Raw genomic sequence first — 17,840 nt, 5'->3', positions numbered from 1 at the left:
CTTAACGTAGGTTTTATTATTTATTTTATTCTTGTAAAAGTCTGTTGCTCACAGGCTTTTATTTTGTAAAAGTTCTGCGTTGCACAGATGATCCACTAGAGGGCAGCGACCTGCTCGTACCATAAATTCAGATAAATCATTCTCCCTATAAGGTCCATTAATCTGCTGATCCCGCATCAAACTTCAGATGAAATGATTCACAGAGAGAGGATTCCCTCTGGCCTACCTGAGAGTCCTTCAGTCCCAGTTTACCGGCCAGCTTCTTCCTGTCCGGTTTGCTGATGTACTTCTGCTTCTGGAAGGTTCTCTCCAGGGCCTTCCTCTGGAGGTCCGAGAACACGGCCCGCCGCAGCATGCCCCTCCTGGGCTTCCCCCGGGGGGCCAGCGGCCACGAGAAGGTTCCCGGGACAGGAACCACGGAGGAGGAGGAGGCTGGGGGGGGGGGCAGGCAGAAGATGTGATCTGATGTTTGATCAGATGTTTGATGAGATGTTTGATTAAATGTTTGATGAGATGTTTTATCAGATGTTTGATCAGATGTTTGATGAGATGTTTGATCAGATGTTTGATCAGATGTTTGATGAGATGTTTGATGAGATGTTTGATCAGATGTTTGATCAGATGTTTGATGAGATGTTTGATGAGATGTTTGATGAGATGTTTGATGAGATGTTTGATCAGATGTTTGATGAGATGTTTGATGAGATGTTTGATCAGATGTTTGATCAGATGTTTGATTAGATGTTTGATCAGATGTTTGATCAGACGTTTGATCAGATGTTTGATCAGATGTTTGATTAAATGTTTGATCAGATGTTTGATCAGATGTTTGATGAGATGTTTGATGAGATGTTTGATCAGATGTTTGATGAGATGTTTGATGAGATGTTTGATCAGATGTTTGATCAGATGTTTGATCAGATGTTTGATTAAATGTTTGATCAGATGTTTGATGAGATGTTTGATCAGATGTTTGATGAGATGTTTGATCAGATGTTTGATCAGATGTTTGATCAGATGTTTGATCAGATGTTTGATCAGATGTTTGAGCAGATGTTTGATCATATGTTTGATCAGATGTTTGATGAGATGTTTGATCAGATGTTTGATCAGATGTTTGATCAGATGTTTGATGAGATGTTTGATGAGATGTTTGATCAGATGTTTGATGAGATGTTTGATGTTTGATGAGATGTTTGATGAGATGTTTGATCAGATGTTTGATGAGATGTTTGATGAGATGTTTGATGAGATGTTTGATGAGATGTTTGATCAGATGTTTGATCAGATGTTTGATCAGATGTTTGATTAGATGTTTGATCAGATGTTTGATGTTTGATCAAATGTTTGATCAGATGTTTGATGAGATGTTTGATCAGATGTTTGATCAGATGTTTGATCAGATGTTTGATGAGATGTTTGATCAGATGTTTGATCAGATGTTTGATCAGATGTTTGATGAGATGTTTGATCAGATGTTTGATCAGATGTTTGATGTTTGATCAAATGTTTGATGAGATGTTTGATGAGATGTTTGATCAGATGTTTGATCAGATGTTTGATCAGATGTTTGATCAGATGTTTGATGAGATGTTTGATCAGATGTTTGAGCAGATGTTTGATCATATGTTTGATCAGATGTTTGATGAGATGTTTGATCAGATGTTTGATCAGATGTTTGATCAGATGTTTGATGAGATGTTTGATGAGATGTTTGATCAGATGTTTGATGAGATGTTTGATGTTTGATGAGATGTTTGATGAGATGTTTGATCAGATGTTTGATGAGATGTTTGATGAGATGTTTGATGAGATGTTTGATGAGATGTTTGATTAGATGTTTGATCAGATGTTTGATCAGATGTTTGATCAGATGTTTGATTAGATGTTTGATCAGATGTTTGATGTTTGATCAAATGTTTGATGAGATGTTTGATGAGATGTTTGATGAGATGTTTGATCAGATGTTTGATGAGATGTTTGATGAGATGTTTGATCAGATGTTTGATCAGATGTTTGATCAGATGTTTGATGAGATGTTTGATCAGATGTTTGATGTTTGATCAAATGTTTGATGAGATGTTTGATCAGATGTTTGATCAGATGTTTGATCAGATGTTTGATCAGATGTTTGATCAGATGTTTGATTAAATGTTTGATCAGATGTTTGATGAGATGTTTGATGTTTGATCAAATGTTTGATGAGATGTTTGATGAGATGTTTGATGAGATGTTTGATCAGATGTTTGATCAGATGTTTGATCAGATGTTTGATTAAATGTTTGATCAGATGTTTGATGAGATGTTTGATCAGATGTTTGATCAGATGTTTGATGTTTGATCAAATGTTTGATGTTTGATCAGATGTTTGATCAAATGTTTGATGTTTGAGCAGATGTTTGATCAAATGTTTGATGAGATGTTTGATCAGATGTTTGATCAGATGTTTGATCAGATGTTTGATGTTTGATCAGATGTTTGATTAAATGTTTGATCAGATGTTTGATCAGATGTTTGATGTTTGATCAAATGTTTGATGAGATGTTTGATGAGATGTTTGATGAGATGTTTGATCAGATGTTTGATCAGATGTTTGATTAAATGTTTGATCAGATGTTTGATGAGATGTTTGATCAAATGTTTGATTAAATGTTTGATCAGATGTTTGATCAGATGTTTGATCAGATGTTTGATGTTTGATCAAATGTTTGATGTTTGATCAGATGTTTGATCAGATGTTTGATGTTTGAGCAGATGTTTGATGAGATGTTTGATGAGATGTTTGATTAAATGTTTGATCAGATGTTTGATGAGATGTTTGATGAGATGTTTGATGAGATGTTTGATGAGATGTTTGATTAAATGTTTGATCAGATGTTTGATGAGATGTTTGATGAGATGTTTGATGAGATGTTTGATGAGATGTTTGATTAAATGTTTGATCAGATGTTTGATGAGATGTTTGATCAGATGTTTGATGAGATGTTTGATGAGATGTTTGATCAGATGTTTGATGAGATGTTTGATGAAATGTTTGATGAGATGTTTGATCAGATGTTTGATCAGATGTTTGATGTTTGATGAGATGTTTGATCAGATGTTTGATGTTGGATGAGATGTTTGATGAAATGTTTGATCAGATGTTTGATCAGATGTTTGATGTTTGATCAAATGTTTGATGTTTGATCAGATGTTTGATGAAATGTTTGATCAGATGTTTGATCAGATGTTTGATCAGATGTTTGATCAGATGTTTGATTAAATGTTTGATCAGATGTTTGATCAGATGTTTGATCAGATGTATGATCAGATGTTTGATCAGATGTTTGATCAGATGTTTGATCAGATGTTTGATCATATGTTTGATGAAATGTTTGATCAGATGTTTGATGAGATGTTTGATGTTTGATGAGATGTTTGATGAGATGTTTGATGAAATGTTTGATGAGATGTTTGATCAGATGTTTGATCAGATGTTTGATCAGATGTTTGATCAGATGTTTGATCAGATGTGTGATCAGATGTTTGATGAGATGTTTGATGAGATGTTTGATGAGATGTTTGATTAAATGTTTGATGAGATGTTTGATGAGATTTTTGATGAGATGTTTGATGAGATGTTTGATTAAATGTTTGATCAGATGTTTGATCAGATGTTTGATCAGATGTTTGATGAGATGTTTGATTAAATGTTTGATGAGATGTTTGATCAGATTTTTGATCAGATGTTTGATCAGATGTTTGATGAGATGTTTGTTGTTTGATCAGATGTTTGATCAGATGTTTGTTGTTTGATCAGATGTTTGATCAGATATTTGATCAGATGTTTGATGAGATGTTTGTTGTTTGATCAGATGTTTGATCAGATGTTTGTTGTTTGATCAGATGTGTGATCAGATGTTTGTTGTTTGATCAGATGTTTGATCAGATGTTTGTTGTTTGATCAGATGTGTGATCAGATGTTTGTTGTTTGATCAGATGTTTGATCAGATGTTTGTTGTTTGATCAGATGTTTGATCAGATGTTTGATCAGATGTTTGTTGTTTGATCAGATGTTTGATGAAATGTTTGATCAGATGTTTTATGAAATGTTTGATGAGATGTTTGATGAGATGTTTGATGAGATGTTTGATCAGATGTTTGATCAGATGTGTGATCAGATGTTTGATGTTTGATCAGATGTGTGATCAGATGTTTGATGTTTGATCAGATGTGTGATCAGACGTTTGATCAGATGTTTGATGAGATGTTTGATCAGATGTTTGATGAGATGTTTGATCAGATGTTTGATCAGATGTTTGATGAGATGTTTGACCAGATGTTTGTTGTTTGATCAGATGTTTGTTGTTTGATCAGATGTTTGATCAGATGTTTGATCAGATGTTTGATCAGATGTTTGAGCAGATGTTTGATCAGATGTTTTATGAAATGTTTGATGAGATGTTTGATGAGATGTTTGATGAGATGTTTGATCAGATGTTTGATCAGATGTGTGATCAGATGTTTGATGAGATGTTTGATGAGATGTTTGATGAGATGTTTGATTAAATGTTTGATGAGATGTTTGATCAGATGTTTGATGAGATGTTTGACCAGATGTTTGTTGTTTGATCAGATGTTTGTTGTTTGATCAGATGTTTGATCAGATGTTTGATCAGATGTTTGATCAGATGTTTGATCAGATGTTTGATCAGATGTTTGAGCAGATGTTTGAGCAGATGTTTGATCAGATGTTTGATCAGATGTTTGTTGTTTGATCAGATGTTTGATCAGATGTTTGACCAGATGTTTGTTGGTTGACCAGATGTTTGTTGGTTGATCAGATGTTTGATCAGATGTTTGATCAGATGTGTGATCAGATGTTTGATCAGATGTTTGATCAGATGTTTGATCAGATGTTTGATTTGTTCTGGTGTTTTTCTGCTGGTGTGAATGACCTCAGAGCTGCGTTTAAAGGCGTAGGATCGGGAGGCGCCGCTGTGTGTCTGCGGTTATATGTGAGAAACTTGGACGCTGGTTTAGCGTGAGGTCTTGTGAACTTTTTCATGTGATTATCCTCCACGTTTGTCGGCGTTTTGGAGTCCCTCCTTGTCTCCGTAATGAGCACACAGGCTCCCCGATGCTCCTCATAATATCCCCGTTCTGCCTAAAATCTGATGCTGAAGAGCCCAATTTGTCCAGCAGTGGAAACAGAGGCTATGCTAATGAGACGGGCTCTCCAAAGAGCGGCTCACACTACCTCTAATGAAGCATGAAGGGGGGGTTGTATAGGCTGCAAATGCATAAAGAAAGGCGATTGTGTTGTAATGAATTGAGTGGAAAAGGCTGTCGACAGGCCAGTATATTACAGGCCCATTAAAGGCAGGTCAGGACTGTTAGAGAACATTCACTCAGCCTCACAGTCATGCATGTGTGAGTGACTGCAGATGTGAGATCAAATATGTAGCAAATAAACCAGTTATTACATCATTCAGAGGTGTTCCAGTTAAATATGTGAATTTATCAGATATAATACGTATGAAACAGTTTCTCAAATCTTCGTTTCTTCAAGATTTCCTGCAGAACTTCTGCTTTTAGGAACTGTCGGGTCATCTGAAGTTCTGGTAAAATATTCTTTTCTAATCTGCCGTTTAATTCAAAAGGATTTCTCTGATAGATTAAAGAAATTATTATATTTGTATTGTCATAAATTAAAGTTAAATATTGTAAATTGTGACGAAAAATGTCCAGACATTTAAAACCAGTAAAACGGAGGACTGCACATATTTAATGTGTTTTTTTTTTATTTAAACAAAGAACATTAAAAAATATAAAAGAAGCAGGTTTTCAAACAAAAGAACAAACTCGAAAATATTGGAGAATTTTCCTGGAAAGTAGATGTGAGATTATTTAATTTTAACGTTTAGTCAAGAACGACCAAATTAAATGGATGTATACATATATATATTAACTGTATTATTAGATTATTATTATTATAATAATTATATTATTTAATGTAAATCATCACAGTTAGTTATTTATTTATAATTATTAAATTAAATAAATATTACATTATTTTTAAAATAAATAAATATTAAATTAAAACGACCAAATTAAATGGATGAGTGCATATATATATATATATATATATATATATATATATATATTATATATTAAATGTATAATTATATTATTTAATGTAAATCACCACAGTTATTTATTGATAATTATTAGAAATGCAGCCGTGAAACAGTGAAGCAGAAACTGGTTAAAACCTTAAAGAAAATGTGAAGTAAAATGTGAGTAAAATAAGTGTGGAAATATGAGTCCTTTAAATAAAATAAAAAAATTAAGTATTTTACCTCCAAATAATTCAAGTAATTTTGAAAAAGAGAAAATAGAGGCTCGAGATTAAAAAAAAAAAATTAAAAAACGACAATTATGACTGGATAAAATGAAAAGAAGCATCAGAGAAATGAACCTGCAGTGTGAGGGTTAACGGAGAATAACATACCTAACTGAGGTGTGTGCGTGTGCGTGTGCGTGTGTGTGTGTGTGTGTGTGTGTGTGTGTGTGTGTGTGTGTGTGTGTGTGTGTCTGTGTGCATGCATGTGTTTGCGTGCGTGTGCATGTGTGTGCGTGCATGTGTTTGCGTGCGTGCACGGCGCTTTGGCTCCAATCGGTCACGCTGTTGCTGCTTTGTGGGCAGGCGGAGGGGGTTTGGTGGGAAAACGATGGCGCGTGAAGAGGCGCCGAGCTCCCGAGCTGGGAAGATACCCGCCTCACATTTAGACCATGACAAACGGCGCTAATACATTTAGAGCGGAACAAACTGGACTAATTTGTAGATTAGGACAACCGGTGCTAATGTCAGCAGTCAGCGCGCCCGCTAAATGGGCCTTCAGACTGGGGGAGCCGACTCCGAGCGGCCGGAGGGATTCCCAGCGCAGGCCTGAAGGTTTGCTTAAAGGTAAAGTCACAGAAGAGTCGGGACGCTCCTCAGAAGGCAGCGACTCAGCTCCGGGAAGAGTTTAAACCTCCTTAATAAAGCGCTCAGGATTATCCATCTGCTACAAATATGAGTGGAATTAAAAGTTAAAAGTATTACTGCAGATGTCTTTAAATCGTTATATTCTGGTTTGGGAGATTTTTCTACAAAACCAACTTCCAGAAAAGTTCTAAATGCAACAAAAAAAAGCAAAATCTGTCCTTTTGTAATCAGTTTGAACCTTTATTTATACTCAAAGAAGTTATTTTCACTGATGAACTTCTTTATCTTTAGAAAATAGAACCAAATGTAGAACCTGCTGCAGCAGCACTCAGTGAAAGTTGTTCTGGAGTCCCAGGAAGACAGAAAGTTCTGGAAGCTGCTCCAGCCAGCAGGTTACCTGCTGCCAGGATCGGGTATAACAGCAGCATCCACCAAAGGTTCAGCCTCTCCAACAAGGACGGGTCGGGGCTCACCGCTTTGGGCCAAACTCCATCAGAGAAGCATCAATAAGTTCAGCAAAGGTTTCTCAGGAAAAGACCAGGAAAAGTTTAGGAAAAAAAACAGGAAAAGTTTAGGAAAAAAACAGGAAAAGTTTAGGAAAAAAAACAGGAAAAGTTTAGGAAAAGATCAGGAAAAGTTTAGGAAAAGAAAAAAAGGCTTAAATAAACTTTAGTTTATACTCTCAGGAGTCACGTCACAGAGGTGCTGAAGCCAGGAAATGTTGAGTAAAATGTTCTCTTTAGATGAATATGTGGAAACCTGCAGGACCAAGATTATGATGTTTCATCCCAAACACACAGTGAGCCGACACCAGCACAGCAGCTAAATCCAGAAAAGGTCCGTTAACCCCCCCAGAACTGGAGTCTGACCCCTGCAACCACATCAGAAAACTTCTGAAATATGTCTGACTTCCATCTCAGAGTCCACAGAGATGTTCTCTGTTCTCTCTGTTCACCATCACACACCTGAGCCCCACCAGGTGAAACAGCTGAGCCCACCAGGTGAAACAGCTGAGCCCCACCAGGTGAAACAGCTGAGCCCACCAGGTGAAACAGCTGAGCCCACCAGGTGAAACAGCTGAGCCCCACCAGGTGAAACAGCTGAGCCCACCAGGTGAAACAGCTGAGCCCCACCAGGTGAAACAGCTGAGCCTCCACCAGGTGAAACAGCTGAGCCCACCAGGTGAAACAGCTGAGCCCACCAGGTGAAACAGCTGAGCCCACCAGGTGAAACAGCTGAGCCTCCACCAGGTGAAACAGCTGAGCCCACCAGGTGAAACAGCTGAGCCTCCACCAGGTGAAACAGCTGAGCCCACCAGGTGAAACAGCTGAGCCTCCACCAGGTGAAACAGCTGAGCCCACCAGGTGAAACAGCTGAGCCCCACCAGGTGAAACAGCTGAGCCTCCACCAGGTGAAACAGCTGAGCCCACCAGGTGAAACAGCTGAGCCCACCAGGTGAAACAGCTGAGCCTCCACCAGGTGAAACAGCTGAGCCCACCAGGTGAAACACCTGAGCCTCCACCAGGTGAAACAGCTGAGCCTCCACCAGGTGAAACAGCTGAGCCTCCACCAGGTGAAACAGCTGAGCCTCCACCAGGTGAAACAGCTGAGCCCACCAGGTGAAACACCTGAGCCTCCACCAGGTGAAACACCTGAGCCCACCAGGTGAAACAGCTGAGCCTCCACCAGGTGAAACAGCTGAGCCCACCAGGTGAAACAGCTGAGCCCACCAGGTGAAACAGCTGAGCCCACCAGGTGAAACACCTGAGCCTCCACCAGGTGAAACACCTGAGCCCACCAGGTGAAACAGCTGAGCCTCCACCAGGTGAAACAGCTGAGCCTCCACCAGGTGAAACACCTGAGCCCACCAGGTGAAACAGCTGAGCCTCCACCAGGTGAAACAGCTGAGCCCACCAGGTGAAACAGCTGAGCCTCCACCAGGTGAAACAGCTGAGCCCACCAGGTGAAACAGCTGAGCCCACCAGGTGAAACAGCTGAGCCTCCACCAGGTGAAACAGCTGAGCCTCCACCAGGTGAAACAGCTGAGCCTCCACCAGGTGAAACAGCTGAGCCCACCAGGTGAAACAGCTGAGCCTCCACCAGGTGAAACAGCTGAGCCTCCACCAGGTGAAACAGCTGAGCCTCCACCAGGTGAAACAGCTGAGCCTCCACCAGGTGAAACAGCTGAGCCTCCACCAGGTGAAACAGCTGAGCCCACCAGGTGAAACAGCTGAGCCTCCACCAGGTGAAACAGCTGAGCCCCACCAGGTGAAACAGCTGAGCCTCCACCAGGTGAAACAGCTGAGCCCACCAGGTGAAACAGCTGAGCCCACCAGGTGAAACAGCTGAGCCTCCACCAGGTGAAACAGCTGAGCCTCCACCAGGTGAAACAGCTGAGCCTCCACCAGGTGAAACAGCTGAGCCTCCACCAGGTGAAACAGCTGAGCCCACCAGGTGAAACAGCTGAGCCCACCAGGTGAAACAGCTGAGCCTCCACCAGGTGAAACAGCTGAGCCCACCAGGTGAAACACCTGAGCCTCCACCAGGTGAAACAGCTGAGCCTCCACCAGGTGAAACAGCTGAGCCTCCACCAGGTGAAACAGCTGAGCCTCCACCAGGTGAAACAGCTGAGCCCACCAGGTGAAACACCTGAGCCTCCACCAGGTGAAACACCTGAGCCCACCAGGTGAAACAGCTGAGCCTCCACCAGGTGAAACAGCTGAGCCCACCAGGTGAAACAGCTGAGCCCACCAGGTGAAACAGCTGAGCCCACCAGGTGAAACACCTGAGCCTCCACCAGGTGAAACACCTGAGCCCACCAGGTGAAACAGCTGAGCCTCCACCAGGTGAAACACCTGAGCCCACCAGGTGAAACAGCTGAGCCTCCACCAGGTGAAACAGCTGAGCCCACCAGGTGAAACAGCTGAGCCTCCACCAGGTGAAACACCTGAGCCCACCAGGTGAAACAGCTGAGCCTCCACCAGGTGAAACAGCTGAGCCCACCAGGTGAAACGGCTGAGCCTCCACCAGGTGAAACGGATGAGCCCACCAGGTGAAACACCTGAGCCCACCAGGTGAAACAGCTGAGCCCCACCAGGTGAAACAGCTGAGCCCACCAGGTGAAACAGCTGAGCCTCCACCAGGTGAAACAGCTGAGCCCACCAGGTGAAACAGCTGAGCCCACCAGGTGAAACAGCTGAGCCCCACCAGGTGAAACAGCTGAGCCTCCACCAGGTGAAACAGCTGAGCCCACCAGGTGAAACAGCTGAGCCCACCAGGTGAAACAGCTGAGCCTCCACCAGGTGAAACAGCTGAGCCCACCAGGTGAAACAGCTGAGCCCACCAGGTGAAACACCTGAGCCTCCACCAGGTGAAACAGCTGAGCCTCCACCAGGTGAAACAGCTGAGCCTCCACCAGGTGAAACAGCTGAGCCTCCACCAGGTGAAACAGCTGAGCCCACCAGGTGAAACACCTGAGCCTCCACCAGGTGAAACACCTGAGCCCACCAGGTGAAACAGCTGAGCCTCCACCAGGTGAAACAGCTGAGCCCACCAGGTGAAACAGCTGAGCCCACCAGGTGAAACAGCTGAGCCCACCAGGTGAAACACCTGAGCCTCCACCAGGTGAAACACCTGAGCCCACCAGGTGAAACAGCTGAGCCTCCACCAGGTGAAACAGCTGAGCCTCCACCAGGTGAAACAGCTGAGCCTCCACCAGGTGAAACACCTGAGCCCACCAGGTGAAACAGCTGAGCCTCCACCAGGTGAAACAGCTGAGCCCACCAGGTGAAACAGCTGAGCCCACCAGGTGAAACAGCTGAGCCTCCACCAGGTGAAACAGCTGAGCCCACCAGGTGAAACAGCTGAGCCTCCACCAGGTGAAACGGATGAGCCCACCAGGTGAAACACCTGAGCCCACCAGGTGAAACAGCTGAGCCCCACCAGGTGAAACAGCTGAGCCCACCAGGTGAAACAGCTGAGCCCCACCAGGTGAAACAGCTGAGCCCACCAGGTGAAACAGCTGAGCCCCACCAGGTGAAACAGCTGAGCCTCCACCAGGTGAAACAGCTGAGCCCCACCAGGTGAAACAGCTGAGCCCACCAGGTGAAACAGCTGAGCCTCCACCAGGTGAAACAGCTGAGCCCACCAGGTGAAACAGCTGAGCCCACCAGGTGAAACAGCTGAGCCTCCACCAGGTGAAACAGCTGAGCCCACCAGGTGAAACAGCTGAGCCTCCACCAGGTGAAACAGCTGAGCCCACCAGGTGAAACAGCTGAGCCCACCAGGTGCAACAGCTGAGCCTCCACCAGGTGAAACAGCTGAGCCTCCACCAGGTGAAACAGCTGAGCCCACCAGGTGAAACAGCTTAGCCTCCACCAGGTGAAACAGCTGAGCCTCCACCAGGTGAAACAGCTGAGCCCACCAGGTGAAACAGCTGAGCCTCCACCAGGTGAAACAGCTGAGCCTCCACCAGGTGAAACAGCTGAGCCCACCAGGTGAAACAGCTGAGCCTCCACCAGGTGAAACAGCTGAGCCCACCAGGTGAAACAGCTGAGCCTCCACCAGGTGAAACAGCTGAGCCTCCACCAGGTGAAACAGCTGAGCCTCCACCAGGTGAAACAGCTGAGCCCACCAGGTGAAACAGCTGAGCCCACCAGGTGAAACAGCTGAGCCCACCAGGTGAAACAGCTGAGCCTCCACCAGGTGAAACAGCTGAGCCCACCAGGTGAAACAGCTGAGCCTCCACCAGGTGAAACAGCTGAGCCTCCACCAGGTGAAACAGCTGAGCCCACCAGGTGAAACACCTGAGCCCACCAGGTGAAACGGCTGAGCCCACCAGGTGAAACGGATGAGCCCACCAGGTGAAACAGCTGAGCCCCACCAGGTGAAACAGCTGAGCCTCCACCAGGTGAAACAGCTGAGCCCACCAGGTGAAACACCTGAGCCCACCAGGTGAAACACCTGAGCCCACCAGGTGAAACAGCTGAGCCTCCACCAGGTGAAACAGCTGAGCCCACCAGGTGAAACACCTGAGCCCACCAGGTGAAACACCTGAGCCTCCACCAGGTGAAACAGCTGAGCCTCCACCAGGTGAAACAGCTGAGCCTCCACCAGGTGAAACAGCTGAGCCCACCAGGTGAAACAGCTGAGCCTCCACCAGGTGAAACAGCTGAGCCCACCAGGTGAAACAGCTGAGCCCACCAGGTGAAACAGCTGAGCCTCCACCAGGTGAAACAGCTGAGCCTCCACCAGGAGAAACAGCTGAGCCCCACCAGGTGAAACAGCTGAGCCTCCACCAGGTGAAACAGCTGAGCCTCCACCAGGTGAAACAGCTGAGCCCACCAGGTGAAACAGCTGAGCCCACCAGGTGAAACAGCTGAGCCTCCACCAGGTGAAACAGCTGAGCCCACCAGGTGAAACAGCTGAGCCTCCACCAGGTGAAACAGCTGAGCCCACCAGGTGAAACAGCTGAGCCCACCAGGTGAAACAGCTGAGCCTCCACCAGGTGAAACAGCTGAGCCCCACCAGGTGAAACAGCTGAGCCCACCAGGTGAAACACCTGAGCCCACCAGGTGAAACAGCTGAGCCCACCAGGTGAAACAGCTGAGCCTCAGCCAGGTGAAACAGCTGAGCCTCCACCAGGTGAAACAGCTGAGCCTCCACCAGGTGAAACAGCTGAGCCTCCACCAGGTGAAACAGCTGAGCCTCCACCAGGTGAAACAGCTGAGCCTCCACCAGGTGAAACAGCTGAGCCCACCAGGTGAAACAGCTGAGCCTCCACCAGGTGAAACAGCTGAGCCTCCACCAGGTGAAACAGCTGAGCCCACCAGGTGAAACAGCTGAGCCTCCACCAGGTGAAACAGCTGAGCCTCAGCCAGGTGAAACAGCTGAGCCTCCACCAGGTGAAACAGCTGAGCCCACCAGGTGAAACAGCTGAGCCCACCAGGTGAAACAGCTGAGCCTCCACCAGGTGAAACAGCTGAGCCCACCAGGTGAAACAGCTGAGCCCACCAGGTGAAACAGCTGAGCCTCCACCAGGTGAAACAGCTGAGCCTCCACCAGGTGAAACAGCTGAGCCCCACCAGGTGAAACAGCTGAGCCCACCAGGTGAAACAGCTGAGCCCACCAGGTGTAACAGCTGAGCCTCCACCAGGTGAAACAGCTGAGCCTCCACCAGGTGAAACAGCTGAGCCTCCACCAGGTGAAACAGCTGAGCCTCCACCAGGTGAAACAGCTGAGCCTCCACCAGGTGAAACAGCTGAGCCTCCACCAGGTGAAACAGCTGAGCCTCCACCAGGTGAAACAGCTGAGCCCACCAGGTGAAACAGCTGAGCCCACCAGGTGAAACAGCTGAGCCTCCACCAGGTGAAACAGCTGAGCCCACCAGGTGAAACACCTGAGCCTCCACCAGGTGAAACAGCTGAGCCTCCACCAGGTGAAACAGCTGAGCCTCCACCAGGTGAAACAGCTGAGCCTCCACCAGGTGAAACAGCTGAGCCCACCAGGTGAAACACCTGAGCCTCCACCAGGTGAAACACCTGAGCCCACCAGGTGAAACAGCTGAGCCTCCACCAGGTGAAACAGCTGAGCCCACCAGGTGAAACAGCTGAGCCCACCAGGTGAAACAGCTGAGCCCACCAGGTGAAACACCTGAGCCTCCACCAGGTGAAACACCTGAGCCCACCAGGTGAAACAGCTGAGCCTCCACCAGGTGAAACACCTGAGCCCACCAGGTGAAACAGCTGAGCCTCCACCAGGTGAAACAGCTGAGCCCACCAGGTGAAACAGCTGAGCCTCCACCAGGTGAAACACCTGAGCCCACCAGGTGAAACAGCTGAGCCTCCACCAGGTGAAACAGCTGAGCCCACCAGGTGAAACGGCTGAGCCTCCACCAGGTGAAACGGATGAGCCCACCAGGTGAAACACCTGAGCCCACCAGGTGAAACAGCTGAGCCCCACCAGGTGAAACAGCTGAGCCCACCAGGTGAAACAGCTGAGCCCCACCAGGTGAAACAGCTGAGCCTCCACCAGGTGAAACAGCTGAGCCCACCAGGTGAAACAGCTGAGCCCACCAGGTGAAACAGCTGAGCCTCCACCAGGTGAAACAGCTGAGCCCACCAGGTGAAACAGCTGAGCCCACCAGGTGAAACACCTGAGCCTCCACCAGGTGAAACAGCTGAGCCTCCACCAGGTGAAACAGCTGAGCCTCCACCAGGTGAAACAGCTGAGCCTCCACCAGGTGAAACAGCTGAGCCCACCAGGTGAAACACCTGAGCCTCCACCAGGTGAAACACCTGAGCCCACCAGGTGAAACAGCTGAGCCTCCACCAGGTGAAACAGCTGAGCCCACCAGGTGAAACAGCTGAGCCCACCAGGTGAAACAGCTGAGCCCACCAGGTGAAACACCTGAGCCTCCACCAGGTGAAACACCTGAGCCCACCAGGTGAAACAGCTGAGCCTCCACCAGGTGAAACAGCTGAGCCTCCACCAGGTGAAACAGCTGAGCCTCCACCAGGTGAAACACCTGAGCCCACCAGGTGAAACAGCTGAGCCTCCACCAGGTGAAACACCTGAGCCTCCACCAGGTGAAACACCTGAGCCCACCAGGTGAAACAGCTGAGCCTCCACCAGGTGAAACAGCTGAGCCCACCAGGTGAAACAGCTGAGCCCCCTCCAGGTGATATAATATATAATATAAATAATCTGTCCTCTTCTTTCAGCCCAAACTAAGTCGTAAAATCCCTTTAAATGGATCAGCTGCTGTCGATTTTAATCTTTTTATCCTCAACTTGTTTTTTATTGTTCGTGTTCTTTGAGCTTGACTGTGAACGCAACACAATTACATCCCGATCCATTTAATTCCTGATCAATCTGCGGATTATTCTTTCCTCAGCCCACCGTCACGTCTTCTGGTGCGTTTTGTATAAAAATCCAAAGTTTAGTCAAGCTACAAACTGTAGAAACACGATGACTTAAAGGTAGGGTAGGAGATCCTGGATTTTGAGTCCAGCGAAGCTGCATTTTGAAAATACACCGGTAAAAAGTCCCAACCCTTTTCTTCACTTTCCCCCCGAAGGCACGCCTCTAGAGTACATGAACGCGCACGAGCACGAAGGTGCACGAGCGCTGTTCTGACAGCAAGCATCGATCGTTGCCGTATTTAGTATTTAGTTTATGCTAACTATACGTTTAATAATGCTAGGTGCTAGCCAAGCTGGCTCTAGTTTAGCTTCCTGCCAAGCTTCTGGACGCGTAATTAGTTCACGGAGCAGGGTACGCGCACAGGGGGAAGGAGGGGGAGGGAGGGGCAGATTGCAGTTTGATAGACGGCATCAGAATCCAATCATTGTGAACGGTCCGTTCAGTATGATTGGATAGTGTTTTTCCTAGATTGTACGTTCTAGAGGCCACTAAAACTTTTCATTTTTGTGTCAAAACTTTTAATTAATTGGTTGCAATGAGGGTGTAAAGAGTATTTCAAGCAATATGTAAAAAAATGTTCCAGAAAAAGAACCCCTACCCCGCCTTTAAAGATGAAATTAAATCAAATATGTCACTTTTTTTGTAGAAACACGACGACGGAAAGATGAAATTATTCTGTTTTTTGTTGATGAGCTGATCACAGATGTCTCATGAAGCTCATCTGTCCTCTGGAGGAGGAAGAACTTCCCACTGAGACGCGTATATTTGTGTATATTTGTGTATATTTGTGTATATTTGTGTGTATTTGTGTATATTTGTGTGTATTTGTGTATATTTGTGTGTATGTGTGTGTATTTGTGTATATTTGTGTGTATTTGTGTATATTTGTGTATATTTGTGTGTATTTGTGTATATTTGTGTATATTTGTGTATATTTGTGTGTATTTGTGTATATTTGTGTGTATTTGTGTATATTTGTGTATATTTGTGTGTATTTGTGTATATTTGTGTGTATGTGTGTATTTGTGTATATTTGTGTGTATTTGTGTATATTTGTGTGTATGTGTGTATTTGTGTATATTTGTGTGTATTTGTGTATATTTGTGTGTATTTGTGTATATTTGTGTATATTTGTGTGTATTTGTGTGTATTTGTGTATATTTGTGTGTATTTGTGTATATTTGTGTGTGTATTTGTGTATATTTGTGTGTATGTGTGTATTTGTGTATATTTGTGTGTATTTGTGTATATTTGTGTATATTTGTGTGTATTTGTGTATATTTGTGTGTATGTGTGTATTTGTGTGTATTTGTGTATATTTGTGTGTATGTGTGTGTATTTGTGTATATTTGTGTGTATTTGTGTATATTTGTGTGTATTTGTGTATATTTGTGTATATTTGTGTGTATTTGTGTGTATTTGTGTATATTTGTGTGTATTTGTGTATATTTGTGTGTGTATTTGTGTAGATTTGTGTATATTTGTGTAGATTTGTGTATATTTGTGTAGATTTGTGTCTCACATGGAGAATATTTGAAGGATTAACGGGTTTACACATCAGAGTGATTTGGAGAAGCTGCTGCAGTGGATTTAAGGTGAATGATGGAGTGGAAATGATGGCAGAATCTTCTCTCAGAAGGACGGAGAGCGTGGCCTACCTGAGAAATACGAGGCTCTGATGAAGGGATGGAAGCTTCCGTGGAAGAAAGGCAGCGGCAGCGACTTGGTCTGAAGACTCTGAACTGTTGGAGAAATCTGAGTCACATCCACACCAAACAAGGCAAATCCATCCCAATAATTTCAGCTTCTGTAACCACTGCTGGTGCGTTGGTTTAACTCATTAAATACGTTTTAACTCATTAAATACGTTTTAAATTGAAGAAAACGTAAAATACGAGTTTATATCTGTGGTTTCTGGGCCAGATTAAAAAAAAATACAATAATTAAACATTATTGCAACATTAAATTCTCACGTCTCCTTTATTTCACCTTTAATAAATGATAAATAATCTGATCGTGGAAGAGTTTAAAGTAACAGAACATCTTTTTATCAGATATATTTCACTGATTCTGGATGTAGAACTTTTATTTGTATTTTTCTAAACCACTTTAGCTACAAAACATTTATTAGATTTTTCTAATAATAATTATAAAACAAAAGTTTGATCATGAAACACTATAATGAATTATGGACCAAATTACAGGTTAATTTAAACTGTTTATTCAGTTCAATTCATTTTTATTTCCATAGCGCCAAATACAACATAGGGAATGTTTAATCATTATTTTAATTTAATTTAATTTAATTTAATATTTATTTTATTCTATTCAATTTTCTTGTTTTTACTTTAATTGTTTTCATATCTTTACTGTATGCTGCTGCAACAAAACAATTTCCCAAATTGGGATGAATAAAGTATCTATCTATCTATCTATCTATCTATCTATCTATCTATCTATCTATCTATCTATCTAATAAAGTCCAATTCAAGCCAATTGGAATTCAATTAATTGTAATCATAATTATTCATAAAATAATCCAGCAGCTGTTAATAACAAATAAAAGACTCACCGGTCCGCGTGGACGGTGCCAGGATCGCACTGACTCCGAACTTGAGGAACCCGGCGTCCGGACAGACCGTGAGCGGAGACCCGGTGCCGGTCCGGTCCGGCTCCCCGGTGCCGGGACCCAACACACGCGGAGAGGAGCCCGGCCCCGGGCTGAGCGGCAGCATGTCCCCGGAACCCCTGTGGGAGAAGGTCCGGTGGATGCAGCCCACAGGCTGGCTCAGCCGGAGGAGATCCTCCACCAGGAAGCCGGAGGGCAGGGACCGGTTCAGGGGCGAGGGGATATCCGCGGGAGGATGCAGGAAGCCGGGGTAGAGAGGCGGCGGCAGGGCGCTGCAGGGGAACATCACGGTGGTCCGGCTGGAGGCGTTTTTCTTCA

The 17,840-nt window shown here is 44.8% G+C and overlaps 2 protein-coding genes across 2 annotated transcripts in view; one reads left to right on the top strand and one right to left on the bottom strand.

The window, feature by feature from the left end:
- dnaaf4 (dynein axonemal assembly factor 4) overlaps window positions 1–16,748 on the top strand; it is a 27,180-nt gene extending 10,432 nt beyond the window's left edge. Inside the window, exon 10 of the mRNA XM_075471148.1 lies at window positions 16,530–16,748. The gene's annotated coding sequence lies outside the window, so the exon portion shown is untranslated. The remainder of the gene's footprint in view (window positions 1–16,529) is intronic.
- The window catches only part of LOC142384838 (homeobox protein DBX1-B-like), a 19,702-nt gene extending 1,862 nt beyond the window's left edge, over window positions 1–17,840 (bottom strand). Inside the window, exons 1-3 of the mRNA XM_075471149.1 lie at window positions 17,466–17,840; window positions 16,552–16,635; window positions 227–432 (exon numbers count right to left, since the gene is read on the bottom strand). Coding sequence (XP_075327264.1) covers window positions 227–432; window positions 16,552–16,635; window positions 17,466–17,808 — 633 coding nt within the window. The 5' untranslated portion in view covers window positions 17,809–17,840. The remainder of the gene's footprint in view (window positions 1–226; window positions 433–16,551; window positions 16,636–17,465) is intronic.

The sequence above is a fragment of the Odontesthes bonariensis genome, chromosome 7, assembly GCF_027942865.1.
Source record: "Odontesthes bonariensis isolate fOdoBon6 chromosome 7, fOdoBon6.hap1, whole genome shotgun sequence".
NCBI lineage: Eukaryota > Metazoa > Chordata > Actinopteri > Atheriniformes > Atherinopsidae > Odontesthes > Odontesthes bonariensis.
Note: the sequence above shows the minus strand (reverse complement) of the source record. Positions and strands in the feature narration are given on the sequence as shown.